Genomic DNA, 19,751 nt, shown 5'->3' with positions numbered 1-19,751 from the left:
AATCAAAATAATTAGTTAAAAAAAAACGAAAACAAAACGAAAAAGTGTTGCTGCGACGAAAAAAATAACAACAAACATTAAAACAAAACTGCGCTCCCCGATCAGAACCAAGAATAAGTCTTTCTGTGTGTGTGTGTGAGTTTGTCTTTGTGTGTGTGCGTGGGGGCAATCATTTTTAGCAAGCAATTGCACAGTGGTGTGAGTGACATGTGATAGCTATGCAAATTTGATTTCGATCTCTGAATTATTATTTTAATGCATTTGTTTGCAAAAGTTTTTATTTAAAATTGAAAACAATTTGTTTAATTAAATAGATTTAGGTAAATCTGTTAAGGATATTTCAAATTTGAGTTTTTAACTACTGTGCAGAGGAAAGACTCTCTTTGGCCAGAACTGGGACGGACCAAACACCAAAACAGGTTTATCACATAGATACCAATACATCGGTGCAACCGTGCGGCGGTTGTTGCATGTGTTTCCATATTCTGGCAACGCATTTCGCATAAATTATGTGCACACCAACATTAATATGCAAGAGTATGGGTGCAGCTGCACCCATAAAAAGGGCAATAAGATTTAAAACGATCTGCCCCCACCACCACCCGATCGGCGAACCGAGCCCAAGGTGGTGGCAAAGGGGCACCCTTGCATAACGAAACACGTGCAACAAATACATATCCGGCGAGATTGTCAACTTGCAACCTGCAATTAAATTGCCCTTGCAACAAAGTTAAAATGGTAGAAAGAGAAACAAACGTCTGAGGGCAGCCAACAAGTGCCTAGCAAAGAGAGAGAAAGAGAGGGAGAGAGAGAGGACTCAAAGGAGAGCGAATTAATGAAAGAGCGCATGCGCACAGCTCTGTCTCTGCCTCTGCCTCAGCTTCTGCTTCAGTTAGCTGCTGCATATTGGTGACTGCATTTTTTACTACGCGTGTAGGTGAGCCGGATTTTATGAATGAACCCGGTTGGTATTGGTAAAATACACAGACACACAGACACTTCGGTTGGTTGAGCTCCCCAGTTGGAACCACACAAACTGCAATTCATTGATATGGAAAGGTGTGTGTGTACATATATGGGACTTACGTGCATCTCGAAATCTTGATAAAAAACACAATTGAAATTGAAATGTGAATTCATTGTGGTTAGATACATTTATTTTATATTATTGTAATAACAAATTTAAAACTCAACATATTAAAATTTCAAAGAGAAATGTTTTGTGTGACATTTCGAAAGCAATCAAGCAAATTTGTATTTACATATTACAAGTAAATACTATGATAAATAAATGTACATATCTTTAACTAACTTTAAGTTCTTTAAATTTTATAAAAATCCATCTTTAGACTTGTATTTAATTATTCATTGTAAATGTCCTTAGCTTAACAATTAATTTACTATAAATCCTTTAAACTTTTACCCCTTACAAGAACAATTTGATAATAACAATTAAGAATTTTTGTTATTAAGCATATTTTAGAAAAAAAAAAAAGTGAGATTTTGCCGTCTGTTTCAAATATAAATCTAAAATTAATAAATGTTTTAATAAGCGTCAAACATAAAATATTTTTAAATTTGCCGCCACACCAAACCAAAAGTACCAATGTCGAACAGATGAGCATGGATCTTGCCCATCTCTATGTGGTATTTTTCTTTCGGAGAGAGTAATTTTTGGCAATCAGCTATCGATAGTCAGTTATCGGTGTTCTCGATTAATGTTTTTGGCGGCAAATCGTAATGTTGTTTTGTTGATATTTATTTATTAAATTGTCCGAAATGTCTGAGCCTAAAGTGCTACAGAATACAGGAAAGTTTGTGAGTGAAACTCGAGCCGAGGGGTAAGTAAGAAAAGCTCAGTAATGCTGCTTGAAATTAAAGACATAAACAATTTCTTTCCAGAGATGACTTCTTCAATGAGGCTGGTTACCGACAGTCGCGGGAGAATGATAAAATTGATTCCAAATATGGATTCGACAGGGTCAAGGATAGCCTGGAACGGACCGGCTACTTGATCAACATGCATGCGGTAAGTGAATGATTCTCGCTTAAGACTGGCAAATCTATAAAGATTCATTTGTAGAATGAAGTCCTGGACGAGGATCGCCGGTTGACAGCTGCTCTGGATCTATTCTTCATACAAATGGATGGCTCTCGCTTCAAGTGTACAGTGGCGTATAAGCCATATCTGTTGGTGCGGCCCGAGGATAATATGCATTTGGAGGTGGCACGGTTTCTGGGACGCAAATATTCTGGCCAGATTGCTAGTCTGGAGCATATAACCAAAGAAGATCTGGATTTGCCCAATCACTTGGCGGGCCTGAAACAGCATTATTTAAAACTGTCGTTCCTAAATCAAACCACCATGACCAAGGTGAGGCGGGAATTGATGGCTGCAGTGCGTCGGAATACAGAACGTCAAAAGTCCAATACATATTATATGCAAATGCTGGCCTCGTCGCTGGCCCAGTCCTCCGCCAATACAGAAGATGGATCAGGCAAGCGGCAGCTCGATTATTTCGACTGCATCACGGATATCCGGGAGCATGATGTACCTTACCATGTGCGTGTGTCAATTGATTTGCGAATCTTTTGCGGCCAATGGTACAACATTCGTTGCCGCAGTGGTGTCGAGATGCCTACGATCACATGTCGGCCGGATATACTCGACAGACCGGAGCCCGTGGTCCTGGCATTTGATATTGAGACTACGAAATTGCCATTAAAATTTCCCGATGCCCAAACCGATCAGATTATGATGATCTCGTATATGATTGATGGCCAGGGATATCTTATAACGAATCGTGAGATAATTTCATCCAATGTAGAGGACTTTGAGTACACACCCAAGCCGGAATTCGAGGGTCATTTCATAATATTCAACGAGGAGAACGAGATGCAGTTGCTGCAGAAATTCTTTGACCACATTATGGAGGTTCGTCCGCATATTGTGGTTACCTACAATGGGGATTTCTTCGATTGGCCATTTGTCGAGACGCGAGCGGCTGTCTATGATCTGGATATGAAGCAGGAGATTGGCTTCTCTAAGGTGCGGGATGGCAACTACTTGAGTCGCCCCTCCATTCACATGGACTGTCTGTGCTGGGTGAAGCGTGATTCTTATTTGCCAGTGGGATCGCAGGGTCTAAAGGCAGTGGCGAAGGCGAAATTGCGCTATGATCCAGTTGAACTGGATCCCGAGGATATGTGTCGCATGGCTGTGGAGCAGCCGCAGGTTTTGTCCAATTATTCCGTTTCGGATGCAGTGGCAACCTACTATCTATACATGAAATACGTCCATCCGTTTATCTTTGCCCTAAACACCATTATTCCCATGGAACCGGATGAAATTTTGCGAAAAGGTTCCGGCACTCTATGTGAGACTCTGTTGATGGTTGAGGCGTATCATGCGAATATCGTGTATCCCAATAAGCACATGAGTGAGCTAAACAAGCTCTCCAACGAGGGTCATGTCCTCGACTCCGAGACCTATGTGGGTGGTCATGTGGAGGCTCTCGAATCGGGTGTCTTTCGGGCGGATATACCCTGTCGCTTTCGTCTGGATCCGAATATGGTGAAGCAGCTCATGGAGCATGTTGATGCCGTGCTCCATCATGCCATTGCGGTGGAGGAGGGCATCCCACTAGATAAAGTTACCAATTTGGCCGAGACTAAGCAAGAGATAATTCAGGCTTTGCAGGGACTTCATGACATACCCCAACGACTGGAGCAACCGGTTATCTATCATTTGGATGTGGGCGCTATGTACCCCAACATTATTCTCACCAATCGTTTGCAACCTTCGGCCATGGTGACGGATCTGGATTGCGCTGCTTGCGATTTCAATAAGCCCGGCGTACGGTGTAAACGTTCCATGGACTGGTTATGGCGTGGCGAGATGTTGCCTGCTTCGCGCAATGAATTCCAACGCATCCAACAACAACTGGAGACGGAGAAATTCCCACCTCTATTCCCGGGTGGACCAACCCGAGCATTTCACGAGCTCTCCAAGGAGGATCAGGCTGCCTACGAAAAGAAACGTCTATCGGACTATTGCCGCAAGGCGTACAAAAAGACAAAAATCACAAAACTCGAGACTCGCAACTCGACCATTTGCCAGAAGGAGAACAGTTTCTATGTGGATACGGTGCGTGCGTTTCGTGATCGTCGATACGAATACAAGGGACTGACGAAAGTGGCCAAGGCTTCCGTAACAGCGGCCGTGGCGTCAGGCGATGCCTCCGAAATCAAGGCCGCAAAGGGACGCGAAGTGCTCTACGACTCGCTGCAGTTGGCCCACAAGTGTATTCTTAATTCCTTCTATGGTTATGTGATGCGTCGTGGAGCTCGTTGGCATTCCATGCCTATGGCCGGAATAGTTTGTTTAACTGGCTCGAATATTATTACCAAAGCTCGAGAGATTATTGAGCGAGTCGGTCGTCCGTTGGAATTGGATACTGATGGTATTTGGTGCATATTGCCTGGATCATTTCCCCAGGAATTCACCATACATACCACCCATGAGAAGAAGAAGAAGATTAACATATCTTATCCGAATGCTGTGCTCAACACCATGGTCAAGGATCATTTTACCAACGATCAATATCACGAATTGAAACCATCTGCAGGAAAAGGTGAACCTCCCACCTATGAGTTGCGGGAGGAGAATTCCATTTTCTTTGAAGTAGACGGTCCATATTTGGCCATGGTTTTACCCGCCGCCAAGGAGGAAGGCAAGAAGCTAAAGAAACGTTATGCTGTCTTCAATTTTGATGGATCACTTGCAGAATTGAAGGGTTTCGAGGTGAAACGTCGCGGTGAACTTCAGTTGATCAAGAATTTTCAGAGTTCCGTGTTCGAGGCATTTCTGGCAGGTAGCACTCTGGAGGAATGTTATGCTTCGGTGGCCAAGGTGGCTGACTATTGGCTAGATGTGCTCTATAGCCGCGGCTCAAATTTGCCCGACTCTGAGCTCTTCGAATTGATCTCGGAGAACAAATCCATGTCAAAGAAGCTAGAAGAGTATGGAGCACAGAAGAGTACGTCCATATCCACGGCCAAACGCTTGGCCGAGTTCTTGGGCGAACAGATGGTTAAGGATGCCGGCTTGGCCTGCAAGTACATTATATCCAAGAAACCCGAAGGAGCTCCAGTCACGGAAAGAGCCATACCATTGGCCATCTTTCAGTCGGAGGAGAGTGTGCGTCGCCATCATCTGAGACGTTGGCTCAAGGACAACACCATGGGAGATGCGGATATACGAGATGTGCTTGATTGGAATTACTATATCGAGCGTTTGGGTGGAACTATTCAAAAAATCATCACCATTCCCGCTGCCCTGCAAGGCTTGGCTAATCCTGTGCCGCGAGTGCAGCATCCAGATTGGTTGCACAAGAAAATGCTAGAAAAGAATGATGTTCTCAAACAGCGACGCATTAACGAGATGTTCACCAGCCGACCGAAACCAAAACCGGCTATGGAAAGGCAAGAGGATAAGGATTTGGATATGGAGGATTTGGCTGGCAAGGATGGTCCCGAGGACGGACTGGCGGCTGGTAGGCCAGTGGTTACCAAGCGGAAAAGAGTCCAGCTTAACGACGAGGATGAGGAATCCTCTGCCGCTGCTACAACATGGCGCCAGGCCTTGGGTGCTCCTCCACCAATCGGTGAGACGCGCAAAACGATTGTCGAATGGGTGAAATTCCAGAAACGTAAATGGGCGTGGCAGCAGCAGCAACGTGATCGCTGCCGTCAAGCACAAAAACGCCAACGAGCTGGAGCCGGCGGAAATGAGGAGGCTTCGTCGTCTACGATGGCAAGATCGGGAACAGCTGCAGCTACTTTAGGTGGTTTCCTGAGACGAGCTCAACGCTCTCTCCTCGATCAGCCGTGGCAGATTCTGCAGCTAGTGCCAGTTGATGATCTTGGACATTTTACGGTTTGGGCACTAATTGGGGAGGAACTGCATCGCATTAAACTGACAGTGCCAAGAATTTTCTATGTCAATCAACGCAGTGCCGCGCCGCCGGAGGAGGGTCAATTGTGGCGCAAAGTCAATCGGGTGTTGCCCCGATCTCGACCAGTTTACAATCTTTATCGTTACAGTGTGCCGGAGCAAGTGTTTCGCGACAATTCACTGGGCATGTTGGCAGATTTGGCCACTCCCGACATTGAGGGCATCTACGAGACGCAAATGACACTTGAGTTTCGTGCCCTCATGGACATGGGCTGCATTTGTGGAGTGCAGCGGGATGAGTCGCGTCGTCTAGCCATGTTGCCGACCAAAGATCTGGAAAGCTTTAGCATCGAACAATTGGAGCAACGTCCCCAGTCTCACATCAAGTATCTGCAATACGCCGGTTCGAGAATGCGTAAGATTTATTTGTATCAGCATAATATACCCACAGCCAAGAAGGAAATCTGGGCACTCTTCGTCATGCCCAGCAAGAAGGCCTACATATTTGCTCTGGACACTGTGCGAACCAATCAGATGCCAAATATGCGGCAACTCTACACGGCGGAACGTCTTGCCCTGCTCAAGAATTTAAGTCAGGAGACTGAACAGGCGAAAATACCATCGGAGGACTTTACATTTGAAGTGATCATTGAGGTGGATGTCAAGCAGATTCATCGACAAATCCAACGTGTACTCACGGCCTACAAGCAGGAGCATTCGGGGCCAACTATGTTGTGCCTCCAGACGGCCATTGAGGCTAGAAAAATGAGTAATTCGATGCCAATGCTCCTGGAATTCCCACAATCTCAGATACACATCTCCGATGATGCGAGTCTGCTGTCTGGCCTGGATTGGCAGCGACAGGGCTCACGTGCTGTAATCCGTCATTTTCTTAATCTGAACAATGTGCTGGATCTAATGTTGGATCAATGTCGTTATTTCCATGTACCAATTGGTAACATGCCGCCGGATACGGTGCTCTTTGGTGCCGATTTATTCTTTGCTCGGCTCCTGCAGCGTCACAACTTTGTTTTGTGGTGGTCGGCTAGCACACGACCCGATCTTGGTGGTCGCGAGGCCGATGACAGTCGCCTGCTGGCCGAATTCGAGGAGACCATCAGTGTGGTGCAGAACAAGGCGGGTTTCTATGGCGATGTGTGCGTGGAATTGGCCCTGGACAGTCTGGCAGTGAGCGCTCTGCTGCAGTCGAATAAAATACAGGAAATGGAGGGAGCCTCCTCGGCCATCACCTTCGATGTGATGCCACAGGCTTCGCTGGAGGAAATGATTGGCACTGTGCCGGCTGCCACTTTGCCCAGCTATGATGAGACGGCCCTCTGTTCGGCAGCCTTTCGGGTTATGCGTTCCATGGTCAATGGTTGGCTACGTGAGGTTTCCATCAATCGGAATATATTCTCTGATTTCCAAATTGTCCATTTCTATCGATGGGTTCGCTCGAGCAACGCTCTTCTCTATGATCCGGCTCTGCGGCGATCCCTCAACAATCTGATGAGAAAGATGTTCTTGAGGATTATAGCCGAATTCAAGCGTTTGGGTGCCACCATAGTCTATGCGGACTTTAATCGTATTATATTAAGTTCTGGCAAGAAATCGGTATCGGATGCTCTGGGTTATGTGGATTACATCGTGCAAAGTTTAAGGAACAAGGAAATGTTCCATTCAATACAATTGAGTTTCGAGCAATGCTGGAACTTTATGCTCTGGCTGGATCAGGCCAATTTCTCGGGTATACGAGGAAAATTGCCAAAAGGTATCGACGAGACAGTTTCATCAATAGTTTCCACTACCATGCGAAGCGCAGCGGCTGATGCAGATGAGGTGGATAATGATGATGATGAAGACGATGATGACAACGCGGAAAATAGAGATCCCGACTTGCAAGTGGTAGATGATCAAGAGCAGGAGGAGGAGGAACTTTCGCTTGAGTTGAATTGGACTATAGGCGAACATTTGCCCGAGGAGAATGAATGTCGAGAGAAATTTGAATCTCTGCTGACACTCTTCATGCAATCTTTATCCGAGAGAAAGACCACCGAGCAGGCAATTAAAGATATTTCCCATTGTGCCTTTGATTATGTCCTCAAACTTCATAAAAACTATGGCAAGGGTAAGCCCAGTCCTGGTTTGGAGCTAATACGCACAATGGTCAAGGTGCTTAGTGTGGACAAAACCTTGGCGGAACAGATCAATGAACTGCGCAAGAATATGCTACGATTGGTGGGCATTGGTGAGTTCTCCGATCTGGCCGAATGGACGGATCCCTGTGATAGTTACATCATCAATGAGGTCATCTGCAAGGCCTGCAACCACTGTCGAGATTTAGATTTGTGTAAGGACAAACATCGGGCCATGAAGGATGGCATGTGAGTATTAAAAATTGTCTATTGCTTTGATGAGATTATAAATATACCTTTCTACCTATTTGTAGTCCTGTCTGGCTGTGCGCCCAGTGTTATGTGGCCTATGACAATGAGGAGATTGAGATGCGAATGATTGATGTGCTTCAGCGGAAATTAATGTCATATGTTCTGCAGGATTTACGTTGTGCCCGCTGCAATGAGATAAAGCGTGAGAATTTGGCAGAGTTTTGCACTTGTGCCGGAAATTTTGTGCCTCTAATTAGTGGCAAGGACATTAAGTCCTTGCTAAGCACATTCAGCAAAGTGGCCAGCAATCATAAGATGCAGTTGCTCCAGGAAACAGTACAGCAGGCACTGAAAACACCACGATAGATGGCACTTAGTTTATAAGATGATGATACTAAAGGAACACTCTGAATTCCATATTTTGCTTGTTTTTAACGAGTTTTATTTGTTGTTGAAATCCTGCGGGATCGATTCTGTAGCAAGCTATGATACGAAGAACTTAAACATACTTATGCGCTGCCCTGGCTAATGGGATCAACCTTGACTTCGGGGAACTTGAATTCGGGGAATTTCAGCATATCGGTTTTGCCATCGCTGCCAAATTGTTTGGCCACACGCTCCAACTCGTTCTTCAGCTCACGCTCGATTTCTGGATTGGAGTCAACCAATTTGCCACCACTGCGAAAAATATAAATTTCATGAATTACTTCACAATTCTATTCACAAGGTGGGCGTACTTGATACTTACGCACTCTTCTGCTTGTAGTCGCGAACCTTGTCCAAAAACAATTGCTGGATGGGATCGGATGCCTTGTTCAGAGCTGGTGCCAAAATAGCAATGTTGCGACGTGCCTCGGTGCGGAGCACTCGCACTCCATTCAGAATTGACTGGGTCAGCATCTGCAAAGGATTAAACCTTCTTTATTAATAATTCTTTACATTTCTGCGGCATTCGCCAATTGTTTTGTAACCTTAAAAAGGTTATGTAATTGTCAGCTGTGGCTTATGTTTTTGCCTATGATTTAATATGAAAAGACTGTCTAGGATGCAATATCTCCATATAACACCATTAAATGATTAAGATTTCAGAGGTGTTATTTTTTTAACATAGTTTTTACCTTATTTTCCTTAGCAAACGCAAATCTTGTTGGATGGAAAATCGTCAAATCAACAGAAAGTAATCGAGTAGTAGTCGATTACTCCTGATTTGCTATAATCGATAACGAAAAGTTACAACCGATTGCACTGGCACTGTAGTCGATTACTCACCACAGCAGAGCTGGAAAAAATCGAGGTTTTTGATGTTTGCGCGGAATTTTGAAAATGATTTATGACAATTAAATAGACGACGAGACAGATAAAATAATGAGTGAAAAAAATCTAAGAAAGGCAAAGGTAAATACAAAAACGACGAGAACAATGCAAAAGTAAAAGACAAAATAATGAAAAGTTAAAATAAAGATGTTCAAAACGATGTTGTGTGTGGAGATAAAGAGAAAGGTATAAAGTGCTACAAATGTAATGGATTTGGTCATATAGCTAAAGATTGTAATGAGAAAGAGATGAACAGTCAATTCAAACCAAACATAAGTTTGAAGTCGAAAACAGAAATAACCCGAAGATTTGTATAAACGTTTAAAAAACCCCGAGTTGAGTAGCTTTAACGGTTTTCTAATTGATTGAGATTGTTGTCCCCAACGCAATGCAGCAGCAGATTATTGGTCAGGCCCATAACAAAGGACGTTTCGGGGCAAAAAATACGAAAGACTTGATTTGCAGAGAATACTTTATACCGCATCTCGAGGAAAAATCCAAAAATATATCGAATGCTGTAATCCTTGTATTATCAGTAGCCGTAAAGTTGGCAAGCAGGCTTGTTGCATCCGAAAAGATGATTTTCCAGTTTTAACTAACCATTTTGATTTTCTAGGTTCTAGGAGTGTACTTACAAAGACTATAAGCATATTCTGACGGTCATAGATGTATTTACTAAGTTCGGCTGGTTATACCCAACAAAATCGACGACTAGCAATTCTTTGCTTTGCTTCTGCAGTACTTCAGAAAATCTTGGGAAGGTATCAAACACGTTAAGACGACCACAGCATTTCCGAGAGAGTAAACGGCCAAGCCATATATGCCATATATTTAGCAGTTTTGATGTTTGTTATTCTCCTTATAAATTTCATTAATACACGTTATTTAGAAGGTAGTTGTTCATTGTTTGGTCCTGTTTCCAAATTTCTAAGTCAACTCAGTCCGCCTTAACAATTAAAAACTATCGATAGTGATTCCCAATATACAAAACCATCGAAATATCGGTAGTATATCGGTGTTTGTTCCAGCTCTACACCGCAGTCAAATTAGAATTCCAAGTCAGCCTAACGGGGAGTCACATTCAGTCTCAATACAAGATCAAGAACAGCTGCACCTAAATTTATCTTGAAGATATGGATGTAAGAAAGAATAATGTGTTTTTTTGTTTATTCAGTTATTGCAGTTTTATACTATTTACAGGAAGTGTTAAAGGAAGGCAAATGTGTTTTCTGCGCGAGTGGAGCAGAACTAACTTGTCAGAGATGTGGAGATTTTTATTGTTCAACCAATTGCCAGCGCAGGGATTGGCAAAGTCATCGTTATATATGCTTCCCAATGCCAGCTCTTGTCTATCCTCAAAGATTTTCAGCGCACCATTTTGAAGGAAGGAAACGTGAGCCTGAGAATGTTGATGCCGATAAGAACAACAAGAGGCCAGAGAGCATTGTAGAGTCTCAAGTTTCTCCGACTGTGCGACTTCAAGTGATTAGCGATAAAGATGAAGATTTAAAGAGTGTATCCAGCAATAGCGAAAGCGTCTCCAATAACATCATAAAGAAAACAAAAATTACTGCTTCACCACCAAAAGTGTCGATGCCGGCAAGTCATAGTGTTTTCTATGTTAATGGTTTTCGGTCCCCAAATCGTTGCTTCATTCGCGAGGCCAGCGAAAAGACAGATAAGGCACATGCGAGTCTCTTGGAGAAGGTTTGTATATACATACGAAGTGCTACAAAATGCGAATGTCAGCATAAAATTTTGAATAAGAAACCTTGTGTCAGCAATTTTTTATGCCAACTATAAAGGATGGCTTCTCTTGAGATGTATAGACAGATTTGTAATAATCCTTTTTACAAATCTCTTATTGCAGATCCATACGATGACCAAGGATTTCCCTAAGCTTTGCCAGCAAAGAGCTCAATATGTCCTTGCCACCTATAATGGCCAATTACATCGCGCCGAAGTTCTGTCGGGTAAACATAGATTGCGAATCCTGTTCTTGGACCTGGGTATAATTGAGGTGCGACAGCCAAGTACAGTATTCGAAATCAACGATGAGATAATGTCCTTGCCATGCTACACACAACAAGTCCAACTTAAAGGTGTTGCCAATTATGAGATGAACAATAATGTTAAAAAATTCCTTACACAATATGGGGGCAAACGATTTGTTGGCGTTTACGACAATAATAACTATAACCAGATGGAATTGTTCCATGCAGAGACTAAGAAATCAGTGAATGAGGAAATCAAGGTGTTCTGTGCCAATGAAGAGGTATATGATTTATTTGATGAAAAGCCACAGAGCAAAAATAATAAGGTGAAAAGTGAGTCACCCAGTAGGGAGAAGATTGAGCAGTTGACTGAGAAAACTAAACGTAACGAAGACAATAATCAGATTGAAATCGAAGGTTTTAAAGCAAAAGCTAATGAAACGAAAGCTATAAGCCAACTGACCTCACCGCCGAAAGTTTCACTCAAGGAAGCACAAAAGCCTGAGCCCATTAAAGAGATTAAAATTGATGAGGCAGAGAATAAAGGGGAATTAATAATAACCAAAGATAAAGTAATTAAAGTACAGGTAAACGAGCAATCAATTGCTTTAAATGAAAAGTCATCCTCAAGCAAGGATATTAGCACATCCAGTGCCAATCCATCACCACCATGCAAAGGTATTACCAAATCAAGCAATGAACCAGTTTTAATTGCAGTAAGTAATATTCTATACTTTAAAATCTTTTATAATCTAAACTCTCTTTTTATTCAGCCCTTTAAGACACTTCGATTTGAGTCAAATCCTCTTGAAGTTTTCATTGTGGACAATTCGGTTATTAATCAGGGCGTTTTTGGGGCCTTTGATACAGCTCATGCCAAAATGTTTACAAATTTGCAGTCAATACTCGCCGACTTTCATGATCCAGAGCCCTATGAACCTGTGTAAGCAATTTCCTTTTTATATTGAAAAAAAGGAATAATGGAATTCTCATTTTTACGCAGACTTAAGGAATATGTAATTGTAAAAGTTGACGATTGTTGGTGTCGTGCGAAAGTAACACAAATCGATCGACCTAATTATAAGGTCAAACTTTTGGATTTTACCAATATGGAGAAGACTACATCGCAGAATATACGTCGATATCCTTTACATTTTGATGCTCCTTGTGTAACCAATTTATGCATAATGGAAGGTGAATTTAATCAGATTTACTAAAACATTCTCAGTTTTACATATGTATATATATATTTGTTGTTTTTTCCAGGCATTTCTTCTCTTATGCTGAATCAAAAGCAAAAAGATCACTTAACTGAAACCTTTGTAGTCAATAATGTGGTGGAAGTTGATGGTGTTACTTATCGGCATGATATGGCTATGGTTCATTGTAAAAGAGTACTTGAAAAATTGGCGGGAATGATAGGGAAATAAATAAGGAATTGAGCGTAATCAGGATTCGGAGCGGTAGGGGAGCGGTAGCTCATAAAATTTTTAAAACTTGACGCTCCCGGGGGAATGGCAGGCAGCTCCACTTCCCTGGCTTCGGATGATGAGGATGAGGCTCACCAAGTATGTGCCATTTGAATATAATTTAAAAATTTTAATTCCTATAATATTTGACAATATTAAGAGCCACTAAATATTATTTTAATTATTATTATTAGGAAGCTGCATAAATGACAGATATATAATTTTCGTTAAACAATGTTCAAGATGAATTTAAAAGAGTCTCGTGTTCGAGTCTCAAAAACGGATTGACTGAGTTTGAATGTAACAACTGTTTTGAATGCATCCGAATCCTAATTTCCATTTACATCAAATCATAACATTTAAGTTATAATTCGAGTATCGCAGTCCTCGGTAGATGGACAACAAGGATTTGGTTTCGAATCCCTGGCTTGTGTATGGATGTAGTTTTTATCTAAGCTGAAGACCATAATTGCCAGTGCTTGTAAAATATAGTTGCATTGATAGTTTACAACTATATTCTATACCGATAACAATAATAATTATTCGAGTGTTAAAGCATTTTCAAATTCTTTCCGTTTTACAGTTGATTTATATATCGGCGAGACTAAGAATTCCTTATTTTTGTCCATTCAAGTTACCTGAATTTACGTGTTCCAGGCTGAGCTACTTTTCTCGACTTAGTACGCCGACTCTCATGCCTTAACACCCAAGCCCACTCAACATTTGTGTTGTCCTTCTCCTGCAAAGAACTTCAAGTTAATACCAGCAGCACTGCTTCTGCAAAGGCAACAATTTCTCCTGCTATGTTAAAATCTCAACTTGTCAATCTGCAAAGAACAGTGTAAGTTCTTTAATGACACCTGCCAATGTGATATCTGAAACCAAAGAAATGCCTACTGGGCCTAAGAGGTAACAAATGGGTATACACAATCTCTGGCACGGCCTTTTTGACAAACCACACGTTACCGTGTATTCTCTTCGCCTAATTAAATATCAATAGCCATTCCTATCATTGCAAAGTTGTTTCCCATATAACTCAATTAAATTCGAAAGGATTCAATCGAACATTATCTATCTGCCATTCATGCAGCATTGTAATAGTAAGTTATGTTGAGTGATTCTTTTTACTTCGCCACAAAGAGTTTCTACCATTTTATAAATTTTCTGTTCCTACTTTATTCGTTAATCGGCATATTACGTTATCATATATTCTGACCATTTTTTTAATCATTTCGAAAATAAATTTAGGTTAAAAACTTTTATACATACATATGGTTACTCCCGATTAGTTTGCATTTTTGTTAAATTATTTGAAAAACTCACTCGACAATCATTCCATAATCGTTTGATTCGAATTTTTGGCTAAAAAGTTAAAAGTCAAGTGCCTTTTTATTTTTTTCCATATATGGAAAGAACAATATATTTAAATTCATATTACAAAAAACATTCATATATTAAATATGTATATAAATAAAAAGTTCAAATTAAATAACAACATTAAAAGCTGTTAATACATTTACTGATTTGTTTTCTTGTTGCTTAGCTGGATTAGTTTGCTTTATAATTTGCAAAATTACACACAATACACACACAATAAATTATGTGAGAGCGGGGGAAAGGCATTTTAGTATGTATTTAGTAAATAGACAAAAAGGCACTGTGTTTTGGTCTCAAGTTGGCAAAGAGCTTCAAACTAGACATTCTTCTTCATTGTCATCTCGTGGGCAGTACGCAATCGTCGCCTCAATTCATTGGGGAAGCGCTCATAGCATTTCTTGCATACAGGTTTCTCATCGTATTCATAGAATTTCGATTTCTGAGTCATCTTCGTATCACACACCGAGCAGGCAAAGTGATGGACGCACCAGGCCTTGTTTAAAGCAGTGAAAACTATAAACGAAAAGGGAATTCGATCACAAATGTGTTTGACCAATTATTTGGTGAATAGTTTGCTTACCATCTCCTCCAATCACCTGATTGCAGACAAAGCACAAATTGCCAAACAATTGATGGTAATGAGTCTCACAGTAGGCCAGGCCACGCTTCTCATAATGCCGATGACCCAGAAATGGTTTCTCGCATTTGGCACACACAAAATGCTCGACATGCCAGTGTTTACCCAAGGCAGTGACCACACGCTCCTCGATGGGTCGTCGACAGGCGCCACAAATGGGAATTCCCATTTTATCGTGACAGCGCAAGCAATACAATTCATTCTAATCATTTGAAAACAGTTTCTTAAATTATTATCTACTCATTCAGATCATTGAGATTTAACCCACCATATCATTGGCTGCCAAACCGGGACGACTCTTGACCTCACGCGCCGTTGAATCCAATTCGGTGCCGCAGGCCGTGCAATTGAAATGATAACCATGATAGACTTCTCCGCGAAAACGCAAAGGTTCTTCATCGATGAGGCCACTGAAATTGAAGATTTAAATCAATATCTTGGCTGGAACGATTGTTGGCTATTGCTTACTGGCATTTCTGACACATATATCTTCCGGTTATCTCTGCCTTAACCTTGGCATTACATTCGTGGCATAGAGCGCGATTCTGATTCTTAATGAAACCGCAATCCGCCAGCTCTTTGGCACACAACTGACAACGGAAACATTGTGGATGCCAACTGGCTGACATGGCCTTAATGACGCGTCCAATAACAAATTCACCACACTTGTTGCAACACGGGGCAAACAGCACGTGGAAATCCCGTTCACAATATTTGCGTCCCTCGAACTCATAGAAGATGCCATCCTCGAATGGTCGGAAGCATTGGGCACACCTACAAGACATTTAGAGATAGAATCAGCCAAACAAAGATGGTAAAATAAATTGCCCCAACTCACACAAAGCACTGCGTATGCCAGAGTTCTCCATTAGAGTTGACAATCTTCTCGGTGGGTTCGAAACCATCGGCACAACGCGTACAATGCATTGCACCTAGCGACATACTGACGGCCTGGACTCTGCAATAGATTAGAAATTCTAGAATTAGTATGTTATTTCTAATAGATATTCTGTTTATGTTTACTCTTCTGCCTTGGAGTACATCATGGTTACAAATGGTTATTAAATACAGCTTAGTTTGTGTGTCCACTAAACTGGACAGATTATGAGCAACTGGAGAATGAAATTGCTTGAGTTGGGAGTTTGTTAGCTTAAGAACCTCTTATCAAGTTGTCGTTTCTGTGAATCATATTTCTGACGAATGCAAAGACGATACGATATAATACGAAAGTGAATACAAAAGCTTTACACACATTCCCCTTGTCGGGGTAATGCAAAGAGCGAACAGTTCCACTGCAAGCGTTATACGACACGGAAGGGCGCTGGCTGAAGCCTGCGGCAATGTGGAATGAAGTGAAAACGGATATGGTCAAGGAAAACAGAGAAAAATGTGTCATTACAGTGAAAATTTGGGTAAACAAAATATCAATTTGACAAGGATAAAGCACAAATAATCCTTAAATGTTTATAAATTGTGTATAAAGATTGTGATTACGATTAAGTGAGCAAGTTGACTTTAAGAGCTTTCTTTCGGGTTTATCCAGTCAGCATTAAGGCTTCAGTGGCGGATCCACGGAACAGGAAACAAAGCAATTTCCCCCCCAAGACTAATATTTTTCTTATTAAACTGTTGAATCTGAAAAGTATCTCATCCAGTATAAATAAGGGCAAACGATATTTTGTCTTTAAACTTGGAAAATTTCATGTGTTTAGACAACTTTTCCTTCCTAAAATAAATACATATCTGTTTCCGCCAAAGCCCCCCGTTCGGGGAAGCAGCTTAGCCCATCCCTGGTTTTCAATGTGCTTATCTCCAAACTTTATAATGAAACTAATTTTAGTTTTAATTACAAATTGTGTATTCAATTTATAGCTATTTCAATTGTTAATATGATGAAAGTTGTACTAAAACACTAAACAAGGGCATAGCCAAGATTCCAATTTCAATCTAAAATGGATTATTCAACGCTGTGTTCATACATGGGAACGCAATACGAAATATTGATCGAGATTTACCACAATTTAAAACAAATTGAAATTATAAAGGTTTATAAAATGTTCTTATCAAGTCGATTTTCTCTTTTTGGGTAAACCGTCAAAGTCCTGGGACTTTCACTTCATCATCATTATTACTGAGTATAACAAATATTTGAGAATCCGTTTTTGAATCTTAGAACTAGCCACATAATTTTTATTTGTAAATTTTCGAAATTTTCAGTATCAAACCTCTTAATATCACAATATCAATGAATTTTATACTAACAAATCGCCAGCAGTAAACAATAAACAAATTTTTTAAGTCGAAAACGCGCAAAAGTTTTTTTTACCCGTCCAAGAATTTTGCAATATGCATCAAATAATGCTGATTGACTTCAGGAAACTAATTCGGTTTATTAAAAGATTATTGCATAGAAAAGAATTCAGTATTTGCAACAAATTTTAAACTTTTAGTATGCCTTGTAACTTAAACTTTGAAATTTTGTTTATAAGTTTTTAAAAACACTATTTTTGACTGATTATTGCATACTTTTGGGAGCAAATGTCTCTAATTTTCCCGCTTAGACTGGCCTTTCATTGAAGAATTCTTTTTATATTGGGATAAAAGGCACATTTTTATTTCAATGAATAGTATCGGATCGGGGTGTGTACTGAAATCAATATATGCCAAATATTTATAAGCAGATTCAAAATCACTTTTGGTGGGAAAATCTTTTAAATTTCACTCAAAGATATGCCATTCAATTTTTAAGGGTTATTCAGAAGTTTCTAACCAAACCGAACTAAAATTCCGTGAAACAAATCGATGGCTTCAAACTAAATGAATGAAATTGATTTTGCCGCCAAGTAGAAAAAACTAATCAATCCACACATCTTTAAATACACGCACATCAGTCACACACACACACACACCCATACATACATACATATGTATATGGGCTATGGTAAACAAGAGTAGCAGCAACAACGACGGCGGCGGCGGCATCTATAAATAAATTGTTGAATTGATGACGACCACATGACGTCATCGACGGATGGAAACAAACATCTGGCGCATTAACACCCTGGTAAATGCATCTGCAGCAGACCTGAGCATCCAATTCAATGCCTCTCATGGAACGGACCCAAGAGATTTGCATATTTCGATTGATGGATGTGTTGGGTATGAGGGGAGAAAGCATTTCAATTGGGATTAGGGAAATGAGCGAATGCAACAAGCCAGACAGACAGAATGGAGAGAGAGAGTAAACGCAGAGACAAGTGAATGAAAGCAGCATCAAGTGGGTCAGTGCGAGATTAGGCCGCATTATGATGAATTGTAGTGGGTTTCGGCCAAGGAGAAGGGGTAATGTGATGTAATGTGGAGCGTTAGAAGTGGGCGTAAAGGCTGCTGAATTCCAAGGCCATTTAATAAATTTTTCTTAGGTTTCTGTCTCATTCTTTGCTTACTGCACGGGTGGCATGATTTTTTCTTGTAATCGCTTTCACTTGTTGCACTTGTTGTTGGTATTGGCCTGGCCTACAATGCGTTTTTAGTACACGACGACGAGACGGACACTGCAAATTGAAATCGTAAAGATTATATCTCCCAGTTGATGTTGTTGCTGCTGATGTTCGTATTGGCAATGCCAATTTAGCTGACTTCCAGCTAAATCCGGTTCGCGAATAAGCTGAAACTGCCAGAAAGGGCCACAACTGTCAACACAATTTGCTTAGAGAACAACAACAACAATCAAATTCCACAAATCTTGCCAATTAATTATATATCAATTGTTTTTAAAATCAAATATTTCTCAAAAGAATTTAAGCATAAACACCTTTTTTATTAAATAAACAAAAATAATGTATACCAACAAATAACACTTTAAAATGGAATTGTTTTTTTTTGTGGAAACTTTAACTTCTATGCTAGAGCTGGAGAACCATCGATAGGACTATCGATAGTATCGATTAGTTTTTCAATATATCGATGAAAATTTCTCGATGGTCGATATATCGACAATTTAATTTGAGTGAAAAAAGAGTTTCAAATGTTTCAAAAAATTGTTTAATACCATGAAAACAGATGTCGCTGTTAAAAAAGATTAGTTACATACGAAAACCGGTCTGGGCCAAGACTTGGAATTCTGCTTGATAATCGTTTTAAAAATACTGATTCGCTTCAGTACTGGAAAGTAACTGATAACATTTCTATTTAATTGATTTAATGATTAATGATTAAATTAATGAACATCTTAAACATCGTCTAAAAATTTTTATCTATTCCGACATGCTCCGTAGGTTCCTAACGCATACTTATGTAGCAAGGCAGGAGCGATCATTACGGACCTAAGAAATTGAATAAGAAAAGAAGAATATGTTAAACAAATCGTTTAGATAAATATCAAATCAATGGTTGTAAAATAATCCAGAAAATAAAGCTTTATATTAAGATTTGTAAGTGAATGGAACTCTTAATTTGTCTTTGGTTCATATTTTTAAGAAACCCGGGCTGAATATCTGTTTTTTTAAATCTTAGCATTAGTATATTTGAAATAATATCGATGGTTAAACTATCGAGTACCCTCACTATCGATCACATGTGACCGTTGCTGGATATCGGACAAATAATCAAAGTGAT

The 19,751-nt window shown here is 40.5% G+C and overlaps 4 protein-coding genes across 7 annotated transcripts; 2 read left to right on the top strand and 2 right to left on the bottom strand.

Annotated features, from left to right (window-relative positions):
- Positions 1 to 1,690: 1,690 nt before the first annotated feature.
- Positions 1,691 to 8,760, top strand: PolE1 (DNA polymerase epsilon catalytic subunit 1). The gene is made up of 4 exons (XM_068296219.1): positions 1,691 to 1,841; positions 1,903 to 2,029; positions 2,084 to 8,340; positions 8,406 to 8,760. The coding sequence occupies exons 1-4, from the start codon at positions 1,780 to 1,782 to the stop codon at positions 8,707 to 8,709; spliced, it is 6,750 nt and encodes a 2,249-aa protein (XP_068152320.1). The 5' UTR covers positions 1,691 to 1,779; the 3' UTR covers positions 8,710 to 8,760.
- Positions 8,761 to 8,762: 2 nt separating this feature from the next.
- Positions 8,763 to 9,553, bottom strand: ATPsynCF6 (ATP synthase, coupling factor 6). The gene is made up of 3 exons (XM_068296220.1): positions 9,462 to 9,553; positions 9,092 to 9,243; positions 8,763 to 9,021 (listed from the first exon to the last, which is right to left on the bottom strand). Exons 2-3 carry the CDS (start codon positions 9,241 to 9,243, stop codon positions 8,853 to 8,855), a joined length of 321 nt encoding a protein of 106 aa, XP_068152321.1. The 5' UTR covers positions 9,462 to 9,553; the 3' UTR covers positions 8,763 to 8,852.
- Positions 9,554 to 10,501: 948 nt separating this feature from the next.
- On the top strand, positions 10,502 to 13,678 carry Veneno (veneno). Of its 2 annotated transcripts, XR_011033299.1 has the most exons (7): positions 10,502 to 10,796; positions 10,858 to 11,364; positions 11,528 to 12,367; positions 12,425 to 12,594; positions 12,655 to 12,845; positions 12,918 to 13,219; positions 13,315 to 13,678. XR_011033299.1 is itself a non-coding variant. In XM_068297138.1 (6 exons), the coding sequence occupies exons 1-6, from the start codon at positions 10,791 to 10,793 to the stop codon at positions 13,079 to 13,081; spliced, it is 1,878 nt and encodes a 625-aa protein (XP_068153239.1). In that variant the 5' UTR covers positions 10,502 to 10,790; the 3' UTR covers positions 13,082 to 13,304. The 2 variants fall into 2 exon arrangements, 1 of the variants encoding a protein (XP_068153239.1); XM_068297138.1 differs by lacking the exon at positions 13,315 to 13,678 and having other exon boundaries at positions 12,918 to 13,304.
- An 870-nt stretch (positions 13,679 to 14,548) lies between these two features.
- On the bottom strand, positions 14,549 to 19,066 carry stck (LIM zinc finger domain containing stck). 3 transcript variants are annotated; one of them, XM_068297141.1, is made up of 6 exons: positions 18,949 to 19,066; positions 15,973 to 16,092; positions 15,603 to 15,908; positions 15,403 to 15,544; positions 15,078 to 15,336; positions 14,549 to 15,010 (listed from the first exon to the last, which is right to left on the bottom strand). In XM_068297141.1, exons 2-6 carry the CDS (start codon positions 16,074 to 16,076, stop codon positions 14,814 to 14,816), a joined length of 1,008 nt encoding a protein of 335 aa, XP_068153242.1. In that variant the 5' UTR covers positions 16,077 to 16,092; positions 18,949 to 19,066; the 3' UTR covers positions 14,549 to 14,813. The 3 variants fall into 3 exon arrangements, with proteins under 3 accessions (XP_068153242.1, XP_068153241.1, XP_068153240.1); XM_068297140.1 differs by lacking the exon at positions 18,949 to 19,066 and adding an exon at positions 18,581 to 18,758; XM_068297139.1 differs by lacking the exon at positions 18,949 to 19,066 and adding an exon at positions 16,158 to 16,195.
- Between the last annotated feature and the right edge of the window lie 685 nt (positions 19,067 to 19,751).

This window comes from Drosophila tropicalis, unplaced genomic scaffold, assembly GCF_018151085.1.
Source record: "Drosophila tropicalis isolate 14030-0801.00 unplaced genomic scaffold, ASM1815108v1 contig_859, whole genome shotgun sequence".
Taxonomy (NCBI): Eukaryota; Metazoa; Arthropoda; class Insecta; order Diptera; family Drosophilidae; genus Drosophila; species Drosophila tropicalis.
This window is presented reverse-complemented; position numbering and strand designations above follow the sequence as displayed.

Coding starts and splice junctions, on each gene's coding strand:
- PolE1 (XM_068296219.1), top strand. CDS start 1,780: ATGTCTGAGCCTAAAGTGCTACAGAATACAGGAAAGTTTGTGAGTGAA. Junction 2,030..2,083: donor ACTTGATCAACATGCATGCG/GTAAGTGAATGA, acceptor ATTCATTTGTAG/AATGAAGTCCTGGACGAGGA. Junction 8,341..8,405: donor CGGGCCATGAAGGATGGCAT/GTGAGTATTAAA, acceptor ACCTATTTGTAG/TCCTGTCTGGCTGTGCGCCC.
- ATPsynCF6 (XM_068296220.1), bottom strand. CDS start 9,243: ATGCTGACCCAGTCAATTCTGAATGGAGTGCGAGTGCTCCGCACCGAG. Junction 9,022..9,091: donor GACTACAAGCAGAAGAGTGC/GTAAGTATCAAG, acceptor TATTTTTCGCAG/TGGTGGCAAATTGGTTGACT.
- Veneno (XM_068297138.1), top strand. Junction 11,365..11,527: donor ATGCGAGTCTCTTGGAGAAG/GTTTGTATATAC, acceptor CTCTTATTGCAG/ATCCATACGATGACCAAGGA. Junction 12,846..12,917: donor CAATTTATGCATAATGGAAG/GTGAATTTAATC, acceptor TGTTTTTTCCAG/GCATTTCTTCTCTTATGCTG.
- stck (XM_068297139.1), bottom strand. CDS start 16,180: ATGATGTACTCCAAGGCAGAAGA. Junction 16,093..16,157: donor ATGTACTCCAAGGCAGAAGA/GTAAACATAAAC, acceptor AATCTATTGCAG/AGTCCAGGCCGTCAGTATGT. Junction 15,337..15,402: donor GTTTGGCAGCCAATGATATG/GTGGGTTAAATC, acceptor TCAAATGATTAG/AATGAATTGTATTGCTTGCG.